The following is a 14,862-nucleotide window of genomic DNA, read 5'->3' as shown; positions in this document are numbered from 1 at the left end:
TTTAGCTGATGAACATTCCTAGAAATATGGTGACATTTGATGCGTTGATGGGAAATTATTTCATTATCACTGCAATTAAAGGTGTACAGATGCCCATTAAATTAACCAAATCTTCATTGCCACATCCCAAGAGATCTAAATGTCCACAAACCTTAAACAGTCTATAACAGCATTATGAAACACAAAAGTACCCACACAAACCGACCTCTTTTCTACTGCTGAAATGCAATACAAAAATTGGGAGAGCTTTTCTCCACTTAGCCAGCTGTTTGGGAGCTATTAGAACCCATTAAGGTCTAAATGTTTGCCATTCTAATATTTTCCATTTTAAAAGCTTAAATAACACCAGCAGGTTGTGGCTTTTTTTTTAATCGAGGACAGCTCACACTCATAAAATATACAGTATTGCTCATGGCCATAGGTGAAAATCCCAAATGGATAGATGTCAGTGTAACATACCCATACACAAGACCAGTTTGGTCCAGAAGTGCTTTGTTTTATTTTCATAATCTAAAATGCAAAGGACAGAATAGGATTTGAGAATAAATCCAATGTTGAGTGCACAAAAATGTTTCACCAAATGAAATATTTACAATCATGAAAGTAATTTTAACTCTCCTACTTCAGTTAGGCATCAAGTAACATTACAGTATTGTACATATATGATAAAACAGTTACCGGAGTAAAATGTCAATAAATCTGAAATTTGTCAGTCTCACTCTTTTGATTATGTCATGTAAGACTGTATTTTGCACATTTTGATTGTTTGACTGGGGAAACATCTACAGTATTTTGCTTCATTTATTTAGACTGTAGAAGTTGAAAATCTGTTAAACATTAACAGTTACCACAGAACACATAATAAAGAGAGACAGCATATTTTTCTGTTTAATTGAGGCCATTAATATACATGGCTAGAGGTAAACTTTTTTGATTGTACAACCCAGTTATGATCAAATTTAATGCCTCTGTGCCATAGTGTTCTGAACTGAGCATCTTGTCTTAGCTTAAAAAAACATCATAGAGCAATAGTACAAGCACATGGGTTTTAAAAAGCTGTATTCTAGTCTACAACATACCAAGCATCATGACTTTAGATCAAATGAATATGATCTAAAAAAACAAAAAAACAATAATATGATCATAATGCTCTCTCCACAGTAATGGTATATTCTGATCAAACACTATTTTTAAGAGGGATGTTTCCCACAAAAATACTAAATACAAATGGACATAAAGCCAGTTATATCAATTCATTTGAACAGTAAGCGTGCTTTAACATATAAGGCAAAAACCTTTCCATTTAAAAAAAAGGAATATGAACATGTACAGTTGCAGTTTCTCAACACAGATGGAACACACACACTGTACATGTTATAAGTGATTATTTTTCATCATTCAATTCGCAATAAAGAAAGTGCTCTTGTCAAACCAGTAAAAAAATAATTTGTACACTTCCTATTGTCTGAAGAGCTCCCCAATCATTCTTCAAATTCTTTTTTTTTTGTTTGTTTTATTTATATTTCTTTAAAGATCGGTCTGTTTGCCATCACGAGTTTTGATGATAACTCTGCGCTGCTTTTCAGGCGGTCACTTGTTGAATGGCAGGCACGCTGGGAGGATAACCGTGGCACAGGTGGGGCCTGCCAGGGGCTCTGCCACCTCACCCTCCAGCTCGGTCCATGTGCCCTTCTCTGGGCTGTAGCAGATGGTGGACGACTTGTACGCCCCCTACGGACGACAAAACAGGATCAAAATTACCATCACGGTTTCTTGCTAGTCACTCTCAAGACAGTGACTAACATTCACTCCAAAGTGAATGGTTGGTAGATTCTGCCTTGTAAACACACAATTGTAAATGCAATTGAAAGTTTTAATCAGAATTGTAGAGGCAGGAGAGTGTTGTTTTATGATCTTAATAATGGATCAGGCCACTCTCAGTGATCAACATATTTCAACATGAGATTCCTTTAACAATGGAGTAAAAGACAAAAGCAGAGTGTTGAGTATGTATATATAGTATACATACTCTTTTGATCCCTGCATTTATCCCAATCTGTGAATTAGTGAAACACACTCAGCACACAGTGAACACACAGTGAGGTGAAGCACACACTAATCCCGGCGCAGTGAGCTGCCTGCAACAACAGCTCGGGGAGCAGTGAGGGGTTAGGTGCCTTGCTCAAGGGCACTACAGCCGTTCCCACTGGTCGGAGCTCGAACCGGCAACCCTCCGGTTACAGGTCCGGAGGGCTAACCAGTGGGCCACACCTGCCCCATCATGTTGTTATGAGTTATGAGAAGTGCGTGCTTATACCCACCATACTCCAGCTGTAGCCCCCAACCAGGAAAATGCTGTCATCAAGAACAGCACAGCCGGGCCCACTGCGGCCCTCCAGAATGGGGGTTTGAAGGATGTTCCACTGATCCGCTTTGGGATCGTAGCACTCAACCAGCATCACATCAAGGTGGGAAAATCCTGCTATGTCAAAGAAAGGAGAATCAAAACCATTCCACACTGCACTACATCATGCACTGTAAACAGACCAATGCAGGTCCACTGCTTACCTTTCAAGTGATTTCCTCCGATAGCGTAGAGACGGTCATTCATTCCAGCTAAGACATGAATTGCTCGCTTTGTGTTCATATCCTGTTTTCTAGCCCAGACGTCCATGACAGGGTCATAACAGTACAGCCAAGACACGTACTCTCCATTGTGCACCCCCCCTAAAAAAAGAGGAGCAGTGATGGTTCAGAAACAGGGGCCCAGCGTGCATACGCGACTGCTGTATTCATGTTGTCGCACTTAGATCATTAAGGCACAAACTCATGACCCCATACATCTGACTCCCTCACAGAAACTTGTCATCACCACGGCTGCAAATGACACGGTTTCGATGGGTCGCAAAGAATCTGGTAGCTGTCTGACTGACCTGAGATGTAGATCTTTCCGTTGTGCACCGCCCCGGCGTGGGCAGCCAGAGGCTGGGGGAGGGACGACACATAGTTCCACTCATTGGTCTCCAAGTTGTATGATTCCACACTGGACAGGTATCCTGATTCATTCCTTCCACCAATCACATACAGGTGTTTGTCCAGGCAGCAGGCGAAAAAGCTAGCTCTTCTACAAATTAAAAACAAAAGAAAATTGATTGGATCACCTCATCTCGGAAAGACTAAATATTATATTATTTAACATATTATATCATTAATTTAATAACTGTTAACTCTGTATGTGGAATCAATGTTAAGATATACAGTATTTGCTTAGTGTGAGCTAGCTGAAAGCTATCCAAAAGAAGAACATCTCTTGACTGTAGTATAATGAACTGATACCAATTTACCTTTCTTGCATGGGAGGAAGTTGAATCCAGCTATTGAATCTTGGATCGTATCGGCTAACGAAATTGGTACTGTGTTTCCCTGTGAGAAAAGACACCTGTCTTTAGGCAACTAGAAACTTTTATGGGACCTTATATTCACTCCTCTCATTCATGGTTTTAGCAGAAAAATATATTCACATTTAGTCATTTGACAGACTAATTTATCCAGAGCAACATAAAGACACCATACGTGTTGTGTATTTTATATGAATTCTTTCAGTGGCTGTTTTGAGAGCCTCACCATTAGGGTTCCACTGGTCTTCTCCCCCAAGCAGGAGCAGAAAGTTCTCTACCTCTACCACACAGTGATGGGCGCTGTTGTAAGGCATGACTATAACAAGAAAGACACAAGCAAAAAAAAAAATCATTAACTGAGTAACTGACATTAGCTACAACTTCATCAAGTTTGCTTGAAATGTTCCAAATAAAGCAACACAATGACATAACAATATTGTAGCCTGTGTTTCCCATACATTGACCTAACTGTGGCGGCCCACCACAATATCAACATTGACCACCACATAATGATTTTCCAGGTTGTACTAAATTGTGCTTATATCTGGTTAGCATCATAACCACGCTGTGCTAATCTGTTAAAAACTGTTGCATTCAAGTTAATTCTGCAAACCAACCACCACAAATGGAATTCAATTATCTGGGAAACACTGTGTAGCATCTGAATGAGTTGTGGTAGATCATTTCAACTCCGTTATGTGTGTGTATACGGATCCGTTATGTGTGTGTGTACAAGCAACAGTCTCTTAAAATGGCAGTAAGTTTTTGCTATATTTTCTTGCTCACATAGGCCACTCCCTGTGTGGCTGATGCTTCGACACAGACCTGCTTTTGAATGAAAAGTTGTTTATGTTTATGAAAAGAATGTTAATTCTCCAGATCTCCCTTTGTTTTCGCCTCTGCAGTACCCACCTCTGAAAGGCTTGGCAGGCTTTTGAAGCTTTTATATATCTGCATTAAGGTCTGTATTATAGCTATTAACCTGGTAAATGAGGCTAGTTTTTTCATACACACACACACACAAAGTAGTAATGGCAACTTGTCTATCCCATTCATGTTCCATCTTCTGTCCAATCCTGTCTTACTTTGCCTGTCTGACCCCCCCCCCCCACACACACACACACACACACACACAGATACACACACACTCTGCCTCCCCCGTTCCCATCCCCTCCCTGCAGAAATGGAGAGAGATGGCCGTAATGAACATGCTCATGCTCACTCAATAAATCTCAGGGCCTCTGTGCTTTTGAGTGTAAATCAGTGGAATGGCAAAGCCCACCTGTCTGTCTCTATCAGTCATTTCCACTGTCACCTCAGCACTGGCTGATGGATCACAGTTGCTGTAAAATTAGACAGCCTTGAATCTCATTCCTTTCCAATTGGCCTCTTCCATGCAATCTAACTCAACTCACTGACTGACATGCCCAGGCCCTCCATTGAGACTGGTCTCAGTGTGAGGGATAATACAGCTTTATCTTCTTTCTGTGTGTGTGTGTGTGTGTGTGTGTGTGTGTGTGTGTGTGTGTGTGTGTGTGTTGGTTTGTGTTTTGTCTGTGTGCGTGAGTGTGTGTGTGTGTCTACGTGTGGTGGGGTGTCTGTCTCTCTTGTGTATGTGTGTGTGTGTGTGTGTGTGTGTGTGTGTGTGTGTGTGTGTGTATATATATGTGTGTGTGTGCGTGTGCAAGTGCGCACGCATATGCGTGTGTGTATGTGTGTGATACAATGAGTAAGGGAGAGTGTGAGGAGGAAGACAGAGAGAGAGAGAGAGATTACGCTGCACTTCACAGGCATGTGTGATTGACAGAGATTTGCTCCTGGTGTTCAGGGACTGCCATTCAAGCCCTGGATGAGATGCCACTGAACAGATGCTTTTGCTTCCTACACAAATACCACCAGTCACAAAGTCTTATTTACACCAGCTCATGCTGCCTTTGGCCTTTTTACTGAGTAAGACATCCATATATCACTGTGTGTACAGGAATTTGAGATTTCTCACCTTTGAGAGAAATCCATCATTACAACCCAAACACAATTTGTGTTTTGCTCGCTCATGTTTTGTTTTATTGCTACAATAACAACAATATTATAAGCAATGTGCATACTTCTGCAGTGATTTAAAGTAGTTATGTAGTAAAGTAGTTGTGTAGTGACATGATACTCTCATGTTACATACATTTTAGTATGGGCAGCCGTGGCCTACTGGTTAGCGCTTCGGACTTGTAACCGGAGGGTTGCTGGTTCGAAACCCTGACCAGTAGGCACGGCTGAAGTGCCCTTTAGCAAGGCACCTAACCCCTCACTGCTCCCCGAGAGCCGCTGTTGTTGCGCGCAGCTCACTGCGCCGGGATTAGTGTGTGCTTCACCTCACTGTGTGTTCACTGTGTGCTGAGTGTGTTTCACTAATTCACGGATTGGGATAAATGCAGAGACCAAATTTCCCTCACGGGATCAAAAGAGTATATATACTTATACTGTATACATTCATCTATTCTGTGATAAGTAACCATAAACATTTTGATAAATAGAGCAATCACATTATATAGCAGATTTGCTATGTGATGATGAATATAAAACTTCCAAAACTGTTCCTTTTTAGATCCCATTGGCAAAAAGAGGACTACAGTAAAACTGACCTGAAAAGAACTACCCTATATTTAAAATATCAAAATGATTGAACGATGAGTTATATGACATATATATATATAATATTACATATACATATATATATATATATATATATATATATATATATATATATATATATATATATATATATATATATATATATATATATATATGTAATATTATTACATATCTATGACATATTATACATATTATATATTAAGCAGCCTTTCATGGGACACATTTAGCACCTCTTCTGTACCTCTCCACTCTAGTGCAAAACTGCACCATGGTTACACTAGATGGCAGCCTGCACCCACAGAGAATAGAGGCACAAAAGAATACATTAAACGAATTCAAGTAATGGCTGAATTACTGTAGGTCCATCTGGAGATCCATCCTAAACTGCACTTATTGAGTCTAATAAGATCATGACCCTTTATCGATAAGGGTCACTTAAATGTCTGAACTGGCTATGAATTATCAGCATTTTCTCACAGTTGTAATGAAATGATTTTTGTCCCTCCAAAAATGCATAGCATGAACATATAACTGCTACAATAACCTGCTGTCCACAAAAGGCTGCAAATGGATTTGTCTTCCCATTTATGCAATTCCACAGATGGTTTAGCATTAATATTCATATTCTAAATGTGTGACTTACTTATCAAAGAATATTGCTGAAGTCCATTACAAGTCCAACAATGTTATGGTTGGCTAGATGGACTAATAAACACAGACTGCTCTGAGAAAGTGTGCCAAGTCTGACAAATTGTGTGGCTTAGGTAGAGTTAAAAACTCACCCCGTGCTTTTCACAATGGGAATGATTTTCTACCATAACAACCATTTGGATTTTGTACTGTATAGCTGTCAGGGAATATGAACAATCAACAGTCTAAAAAAAACCTGTCTAAACAAAATCTATCTAACAAACGTTTAAGGTAAACAGAGATCTTTTGCAACCTGGCTGTTTCTCCATTGTGATCGTACTGAATTTTAGTATTTGTGGGACAGAGACCTCATACAGTATCCCCAAGTCCTTACACCAAAATAGCTATGTAGTGAGTGTTCAATTATCTGCCAGCTTTCTGTTGTACCTTTATGTTGTTCGGTTGAATGGATACTAACTCTATCTATCCCTTACTACAACATGTCTACCATGCCTACAAAGGCATGTGAGCACGTAGTGTCCGAGTTATAGACTCCACAAATGCCAGATTTCAATTCAACACATACTATGCAGAACTGAAAACTCATGTCTAATATGACTCATATTTTGCAATTCATGTAGTGCTTTGGATCACAAGCTTTCTATTTGACCTTCTACTACTAATAATCTCCTTCATTTATTCACTTAATAAATATCCCATTTCTTTCCAAATAAAATAGGTACCAGGTGCTACAGCCATTACAACGCCTATCAGTTTCAACTGGCATAGAGAGAGAACAAAACCTTCATGACTTCAAAAAGGGGTGATTGTGGCAATGCCAAATGCCAATGTCTCATGAGAAACAGTGCAATGTTGCTGGCACTGACTTCTAAAGGAGTAATGCAATCAGAGGCTTGTAGCTTTACAATGAACCATGTATGCATTAATGTGTAAAGGAAAAAAAATCAATCATGTCATGAAAGTGAAATGTTAATAGCTCATGTGTAATTTCCAAATCAAAATCTCTTTAAGCATTTTTAGAAGAGAGAAGCCGCGGTTAGGTTATAATACACACACTCACTCACCATCACTTAGAGGGGGAAGGGGAGCGGGAGGGAGGGTTGAGGAATGGACCACTGGGGAGTGGAAGAATGTGATATGGTCAGATGAATCATTTTTCATCATGTTCCCAAAAGACAAACGGATGCCGATGTATCGCACACCTAATGAAGCCTGTATGCCTGAGTGCCCAGCTCCAGTGACCAGGGCTGCGGGTGCCTCCATAATCAGACGGAGCGCGTGTACTCGGCACACTCCCGGCCCCCTTAGAAGCCAAGGTCAATGGCAATCATCATTTCACCATTCTGAGATATCATCATTGTCTCACATTAAGGCACTTTTTTACTTCCCGTCGGTAGAGTCAGGGGGAATGTCCACTGTCCACTGCATGCATGTATGGGCAAACGGTTAGGTAATGGTAACCGCGCTGTCTGTACCATGGGCCATGGGAATATCACAGATGGACAATTGTCTTTGGTGTGTTTCATCTCTGATAACAGGCTACACTAGACTGACTTTTGGGAAGGAGTACATGTATCTTACACTCACACATACAGTAATACGGTATGCTTACAGCTGATATTATATCCTATGTCAGGGAATATACTATGAGACTAATCTGGATGCACATGACTGCTCAACATTCCTGTAATATTCTATTAACTATCCACAGCTCTGCTGTCCTGAGAGAATGCCAATTGAACTGCTCTAACGTCTAAAATTGTGCTTATACAAGGACTGTGCACGGTTAAATATTATAAAACACGTGCACGGTTAAATATTATAAAACACGTGTTCTTTTTTTGCTCAGTGACATTGGATCAATTACAGCAAATATGCTGAGAAAAGGCAACATTTTTCTGACCTTTACAATTTTCAGACAAATGGCCCTGCCAAAGGTCAAGGAAGACAGGAAAGAGATGGTATTTCATCCCTGGTAATAATCTGGTGCTGCACAGTCATTAATACTTACATACATGAGATGTACACATGCATATAATGCTGAATTAGATGAGATGTACACATGCATATAATGCTGAATTAGATGAGATGTACACATGCATATAATGCTGCATTAGATGGCAGGGTGTTTTTATGCATATGAATACTCTCGTGGCTTATGTATATGTGTACATATTAATTCAGATTCCAGCATGGCTACCAACTGGTAAATGGTAATATATCATCAACCACAAGGTATTTACTTTGAGTGATTTCATTTATTGGGGATACTGTTCTTTATTTTGACAATGTCTTGTTTCTCCTAAATGATTTAACCACATCCATTTATAACCGCAGTTTAAGTCATTTTCCCAAAAGCCAGAAGACTCCATTTTTTAAAATGCAGCCAAAATATTTAGAAGGAAATCAATTGGCTTGACACAGGCATCCATAATTAGTTTCTGGCTGAGAAAAGGATGCCAGCCCAAATGTTCACGAGCAAGTGTTCATTCTTTTTAATAGAGCAGTTCAACAACAGTGTGTATGTCATCCTCTGATGATACATCCTCACAATATCATTAGATTAAAATGGATCTTGCTGGGAGATATCAGCAAAAACAAGGGAACCCAGGCATAGAGCTCCAGTGTGGTGTAAAAGTCACGCTCTGATTAAAAACTTATATTAAAAGTGATAGTTCTACATCATTACCCCCAGGATGTGGATGGATCCTGTGGGTGAGCATGAGTCTACACAAAACTTTAGTAGCTACGCTTCTCTCAGAAGGAGTTTTTTCTTTCATGTCACTGAGGCGAAGGGCCAGCTCCACTTACTTGTGAGGATCTTCCACGTTTTCTTCTCATCGTCGTAGTACTGGACCAGGTTGCTAGGCAGGCGGTCGGGACCCGGCGGCAGGCCTCCCACCAGCAGGAGCATCCTCTTGTTGGAACGGATTCTGTACAAAAGAGAAATGCTTACTTCCTGTTCTCTCACACTCCTCTCTGCCCCCCCCCCCCCCGGGTATCATAAAGCCACTTAAAGTACACATCACCCCTTCAATTTCCTGGTCTGCACACAGCTAATCACCATATAGTACTCATTTGTTCTTGATCTTTTCTGAGAAGGTTGCATTTCATAGAACAATATGTTGCTAATGTATGCTATGTTCAAACATAAATGTCTTTATCTACCTATCAAACTACAATACATAGACACAAAATTACAACAATGCTGGCATCATAATGAATGCATGACCTGGTACAATGCTGCATTAAAAATGAATGTGTGTTCATCGTTAAAATCAACAGGCACAGAGAATGGCACAGAGGTTATTCACCTTATAAGGTAAGGTAAGGTAAGGAAACTTTAATGTCCCCGAGGGGCAATTGGTTTTAACAGCCAGCAGTACCAACAAATATGCCATACAACATCCTACAAGACATACACATCAAAACATTTAAGACACATACAGAGACAAATAACATTTAAGACACACACAGAGACAAATAAATAAACAAGGCAATGTTAAATATAAGTATAAATAGTAGTTTAAAGCTATTTGTTAATCAGGGAAATGGCAGTGGGGACAAATTCATTCTTAAACCTTTTTGTCCTACACCTTGGCATTGTATACCTCCGCCCTGAGGGGAGGAGTCTAAACTCCCCAAACAGAGGGTGGCTGGGGTCCGCAACAACCGAATAAGCTTTCCTGGTCGTTCTGGTGTCAAAAATATGGTGGAGGTCAGTAAAATTAGTGCCAGCAATCTTACTACATACTTTAACAATGCTCTCCAGTCCTAGCAGGACAGCATAAAAGTCAATAAAAGTAGGATGTAGGTGCAACTAAAATAATCCATCCAACATTGTTTTAGAGGGAGTTAGGCAGGATATTGAGGAGCGAAATATTATTATCATAAGACTTCCAAATGTTTATTTGTCCAAATGCAGCATTTAATGTTCTAGGAATAATATTAGTCCTTCATCGCAAAGTTATCACAAAACATCTCTCACAAGTATTTCTTGAAACATGCTGATGGCGAGCCCTGAGGTCATACTGAAGTGTGGTTTAAAGCTTGGATGCTGTTGTTAACAAGTACACATACAGGTGCCTTAAGCGCAGCTCCAAGTATCTTTTCTTTCCTAAATGAGATTTTTTGAACCCTGCAAAGTTTTAAGAAACCAAGGACAAACCTCTGATCCTCCAGCCAACACCCTCAAATTCATCTGAAACCAGGCATCCCCAGCACATCACCATATTCATTCAACGTTCAGGATTAAAAAATCTCATAATCTACTGCTATCCAATTCTGCTGAATGGGCCCCTTCACATCCACATTCTATAACAACCTCTGAGGCGCTCGGCCATGGGGGAGGGGTGTTCTTGAAACATATTAATTCAATTAGCCATGAAGAGTCTAAAAAACGATCATGAGGGGCGCACACTGAGGCTCGGGCTGGTCTGGGCTATCTTAATGAAAAGGCACCCCATGTGTGTCCTGCTCTCTGAGTCAGACGCACCATATGGGAGATATCTCATTCATAGGCAATAAACGCAAACCACATTTGAAATAGGCAACTGACAACAATGAGAGATAAACAGATAAACCGCTTTGAATTCTCAAAAATACTGTACTTGAAATCAAGAGTATTTCTCAAGCAGACTTGTCACACTGCGTTTGAATGTCATTAGCAGCCCTGGTTCAGCCCACACTACATAATTTCTGCTCACAAAATCGCCATCCCTCCTAGTGTTGTCCACTACAACATGTTGTATTATGTTCATTTTGGCAGATTCATAGGCAAGTGTACAAATATTGTGGATTACTTGCTTTTCCATCTGTAAAATCTTTCTTGAAAATGTTATGTCAGTGCTGCTCTTTTTATTTCAGGTATATTCTGTGAAAAGGATAGTTAAGGTTGGAGCTAATTGGTTGCAATACAGCAGGCCCCACAACATGCGTAGAACACCACATATATTAGGGAAATATTTTAATTTATTCATGGTGCCACTGGGGCATGTTAAACTCACGCAGAGCTTATCCTGCCCCCTGTCCTGCCTGCCTTAAGCCTTACCCCCGCTCCACCGACACGCCATGACTGTCTGGCGGAAGGACCAAGCAGTCTCAGACAAGTTGTCTGACCCCTGACTCACAAACACAATAAACTGCATTTTTTAACACAACATCCCAAAATAGTTTAACGAGGGTCTCCTGTGTTAAATCCTCACGGCCGTTTCCACAGGCTAGATATCACATTGAGCCAAAATTCTAGAGCAAATAAACAAATGATAGCAATAATGCATGTCTGACAGGTTATAGGGTCACTGAATTTCAGCTGGGATGGAGTGAGCCAAGCCTGTCCAAAACAGTGAGATAAGAATGAGCAGGAGTAAGATAATAACATCAACATGTCAATATAACATCACTCCTCTCTCTCTGCTGAAACAATTCCCATCCTTAAAAATATGAAACTGTAGGGCAAACTGGAACTATGGATCGTGGCGCTTTGATACCACTTTTGAAACTAGGATTGTTATACTGAGGCCATAGATCCAGTACAGCCAATGTTAACATGAGCACAGTTACTGATATCCTAGGAAGTCCACGTTGGTGAGTGTAAGATAAGTAAACTTCATAAAAGCTAGTTTCAGCATATGGCATAAACACATAGCCCACATGATATATATCATAATCTGTTAGTTGAGGGGTATAACTGCAGAAATGTTACCCACTTAATAATGAATGTCTATTCTAAGCTTGATACAGACAGCATAATTTGACAGCATTGTAACTACTGGCAGCAACAGAGGATTAATTGATAATTCTCATGTCTGAAGAGTCAGAGAGGAAATAATGTGGCAATTAGTCATTAAATTTACTTCAGTATCTCATCAACTGCTACCAGTGTTGGAGGGAACTACATGTAAGTTGTTTTAAAAACATTTTGTAGCTTGATGGTAGTTCAGCTACATTCTCTTTTAAATAGTGATTTAAGTAATTAACCCAGTTTTGGGTCATAAAAGAAAAGGTATTATCTTTCATTTCTATTTTACAACTGTTTTTTTTCTGCTGTAATTGAATCTTCTACGACCTGCCCCACCCCCTTTTTTCTTTTATCCTGACCATTGTGATGGCGTGCCCATGCCATGCATTCATCAGGCACCCACTACCACACACTTCAATTACAAAATCTTAACAAGTTACCAGTCCTGCTTGATGTGATACCCCCACCTGGACTCTAGGTCTCTGGAGGACAGGAGCCTCCCTGATAGACATTGTACAGTATATAAACTAAAGCTGCCATTCCTTGTGCTTTCCTGTGAAAAGTGGGGTGTTATATTTCATGTGGTTTATGGATAACCTGTCAACAAGTAGGCACTAGTGTGTATATTTTGCAATATGTTCATATCACATGTACACTGTAAATGTTATCATTATTTACCAAGTACTTTTTTCTAAGTAGCTTTGCTGTAGTTCAACTTCTTCAGTGTGGAGTACTGGTACTGTACCTGGCAAAGCTATGCTTCCAAAGTACCCTCCCCAATGCTGCCTGTTACTCTGTGTAAAGACATCCGAGAACCCTATGTGTTCAGTGGTTACATTTTGCATATAATTAGCCAAAAATAGTATCAACTTTCTTTCCAAATGAACTATGATCTAGCATTAAACCACTGATTAGATACCTCTTTACACAAGCTTTAATGAACAAGTATCATATCATCAGTGGTCTATTGAAATTGGCAAGGTAACTGATATACTAAAATGTGCTTGATTTTTACACATACATCAGTGCAATATTGTACCCTAACTTAGACAGCCATTACAAAAATAATGACATTACTAAATTTTAAACACAGGGCTGTTTCATGTCCAGGGTGGACTGCATCTGCTTTGACAACCCACAGCATGTGAAAGCACAGCCATGCCAGCTCACCTGCTCGCCACCGTCTGCCGGCAGTGTTGCCGAAAGGGCATCAGGTGGTAGTTCATGGCGTCCAGCAGCAGCTTCTGGCACACGGGGTCGGTCCTCATGAAGTCCACCGACTGCACCCGCTCCACCAGCTCCGGGGCGGGGATCAGGGCGAAGCGCAGCCTCTTCATGAGGTCGGGGGCGTAGTGCATGCGGGTCTCCCTGTCATGCTCCAGCCACAGCACAGACATCTGGAAGAGAGCCAACTCGGACTCCACCGGGGGAGGCAGGGCGTCCAGCATGGCACACATCTCCTCAAAGTTCAGCAGGAGCACGTCCTCCACCAGGTACTTGTTGGCGAGCTTCTTGGTCTCGTCCAGCCCGTGCAGGGCTGCTATCTTGCAGATCTGCTTATAGTTCTGCACAGATATCTGGTCGTTGAGGAACTGCACACTAAGCTTGGTGATCTGTGGGATGTTGAGGATCTTGCTGACCGAGAGCACCTCCTCCACGGTATCCAGGGAAAGGGTAACATTGGCAGTGTAAAGGTACTCCAGCACTAACCGTAGTCCAATGGAGGAGCAGCCCTGAAGCACCAGGTTGTTGATGGGTCGGGCGCTTGGCAATGGCTTGTCGTCAGGGGAAGAGGAGGGGGTTCCACTGCTGCCTTGATCCTTGCTGGCAAGCCCCTCATTGTTGATCATATGAGAGGAGAACAGAGACCTGAAATACTGTGAACAGGACGCCAGCACTGCTTTGTGGCAGTGGAACTGCTGTCCCTGGGCAGTGAGTGTCACATCACAGAAAAGCTGTTTTCTCCACAGGAGATTGAGCCCGTGCAGCAGGGTGTCACTGTGAGATGGGTCAAAGGTGGATGTTCTATCACCCGATCTGGACATGACTTCCGGACTGCTTACGCCACCTAGAAATAAACAATGCGTGTCAGTTCTCCTAATAAGTATCATACATGCACAACTACACCAGATTGTTGGTAGAAATTAAGTAGGCAGTACTTCAGGTCTGTTTCATCCTTACCAAAGTTTCAAAGAAGCAAACCATAAAATAATTGTGCATGGGCTATGTTAGACTAGGGACCACCAAGTGGTGCCTACAGAACGCTTTTCGGAATTTGTAAATGTTTTCACGGTTTCGTGTTAACTTACACTCCGTTGTCGTGACTTTACGCACACGCTCATCATTAATGACCTTTAGGTGCTAATTATCTCTGTCGAGACGACACTGAAATGGACGCTGCGGTTTAAGGGCTACTGTCAAAACAAA

At 41.0% G+C, this 14,862-nt stretch overlaps 1 protein-coding gene across 1 annotated transcript; it reads right to left on the bottom strand.

Moving 5' to 3' along the window:
* Positions 1 to 1,590: 1,590 nt before the first annotated feature.
* klhl14 (kelch-like family member 14) lies at positions 1,591 to 14,480 on the bottom strand. The gene is made up of 8 exons (XM_076296036.1): positions 13,606 to 14,480; positions 9,507 to 9,628; positions 3,625 to 3,714; positions 3,345 to 3,423; positions 2,934 to 3,124; positions 2,569 to 2,727; positions 2,322 to 2,479; positions 1,591 to 1,731 (listed from the first exon to the last, which is right to left on the bottom strand). Exons 1-8 carry the CDS (start codon positions 14,478 to 14,480, stop codon positions 1,591 to 1,593), a joined length of 1,815 nt encoding a protein of 604 aa, XP_076152151.1.
* Positions 14,481 to 14,862: the final 382 nt, after the last annotated feature.

The sequence above is a fragment of the Alosa pseudoharengus genome, unplaced genomic scaffold (assembly GCF_046254945.1).
Source record: "Alosa pseudoharengus isolate Yale_2024_CS ecotype anadromous, Long Island Sound unplaced genomic scaffold, YU_APseudo_1.1 YU_APseudo_1.1_scf_2, whole genome shotgun sequence".
In the NCBI taxonomy this organism is placed as follows: Eukaryota; Metazoa; Chordata; class Actinopteri; order Clupeiformes; family Clupeidae; genus Alosa; species Alosa pseudoharengus.
This window is presented reverse-complemented; position numbering and strand designations above follow the sequence as displayed.

Coding starts and splice junctions, on each gene's coding strand:
- klhl14 (XM_076296036.1), bottom strand. CDS start 14,480: ATGTCCAGATCGGGTGATAGAACATCCACCTTTGACCCATCTCACAGT. Junction 3,715..9,506: donor AACGTGGAAGATCCTCACAA/GTAAGTGGAGCT, acceptor TTCTTGTTATAG/TCATGCCTTACAACAGCGCC. Junction 1,732..2,321: donor GGGGCTACAGCTGGAGTATG/GTGGGTATAAGC, acceptor TGTCGTCCGTAG/GGGGCGTACAAGTCGTCCAC.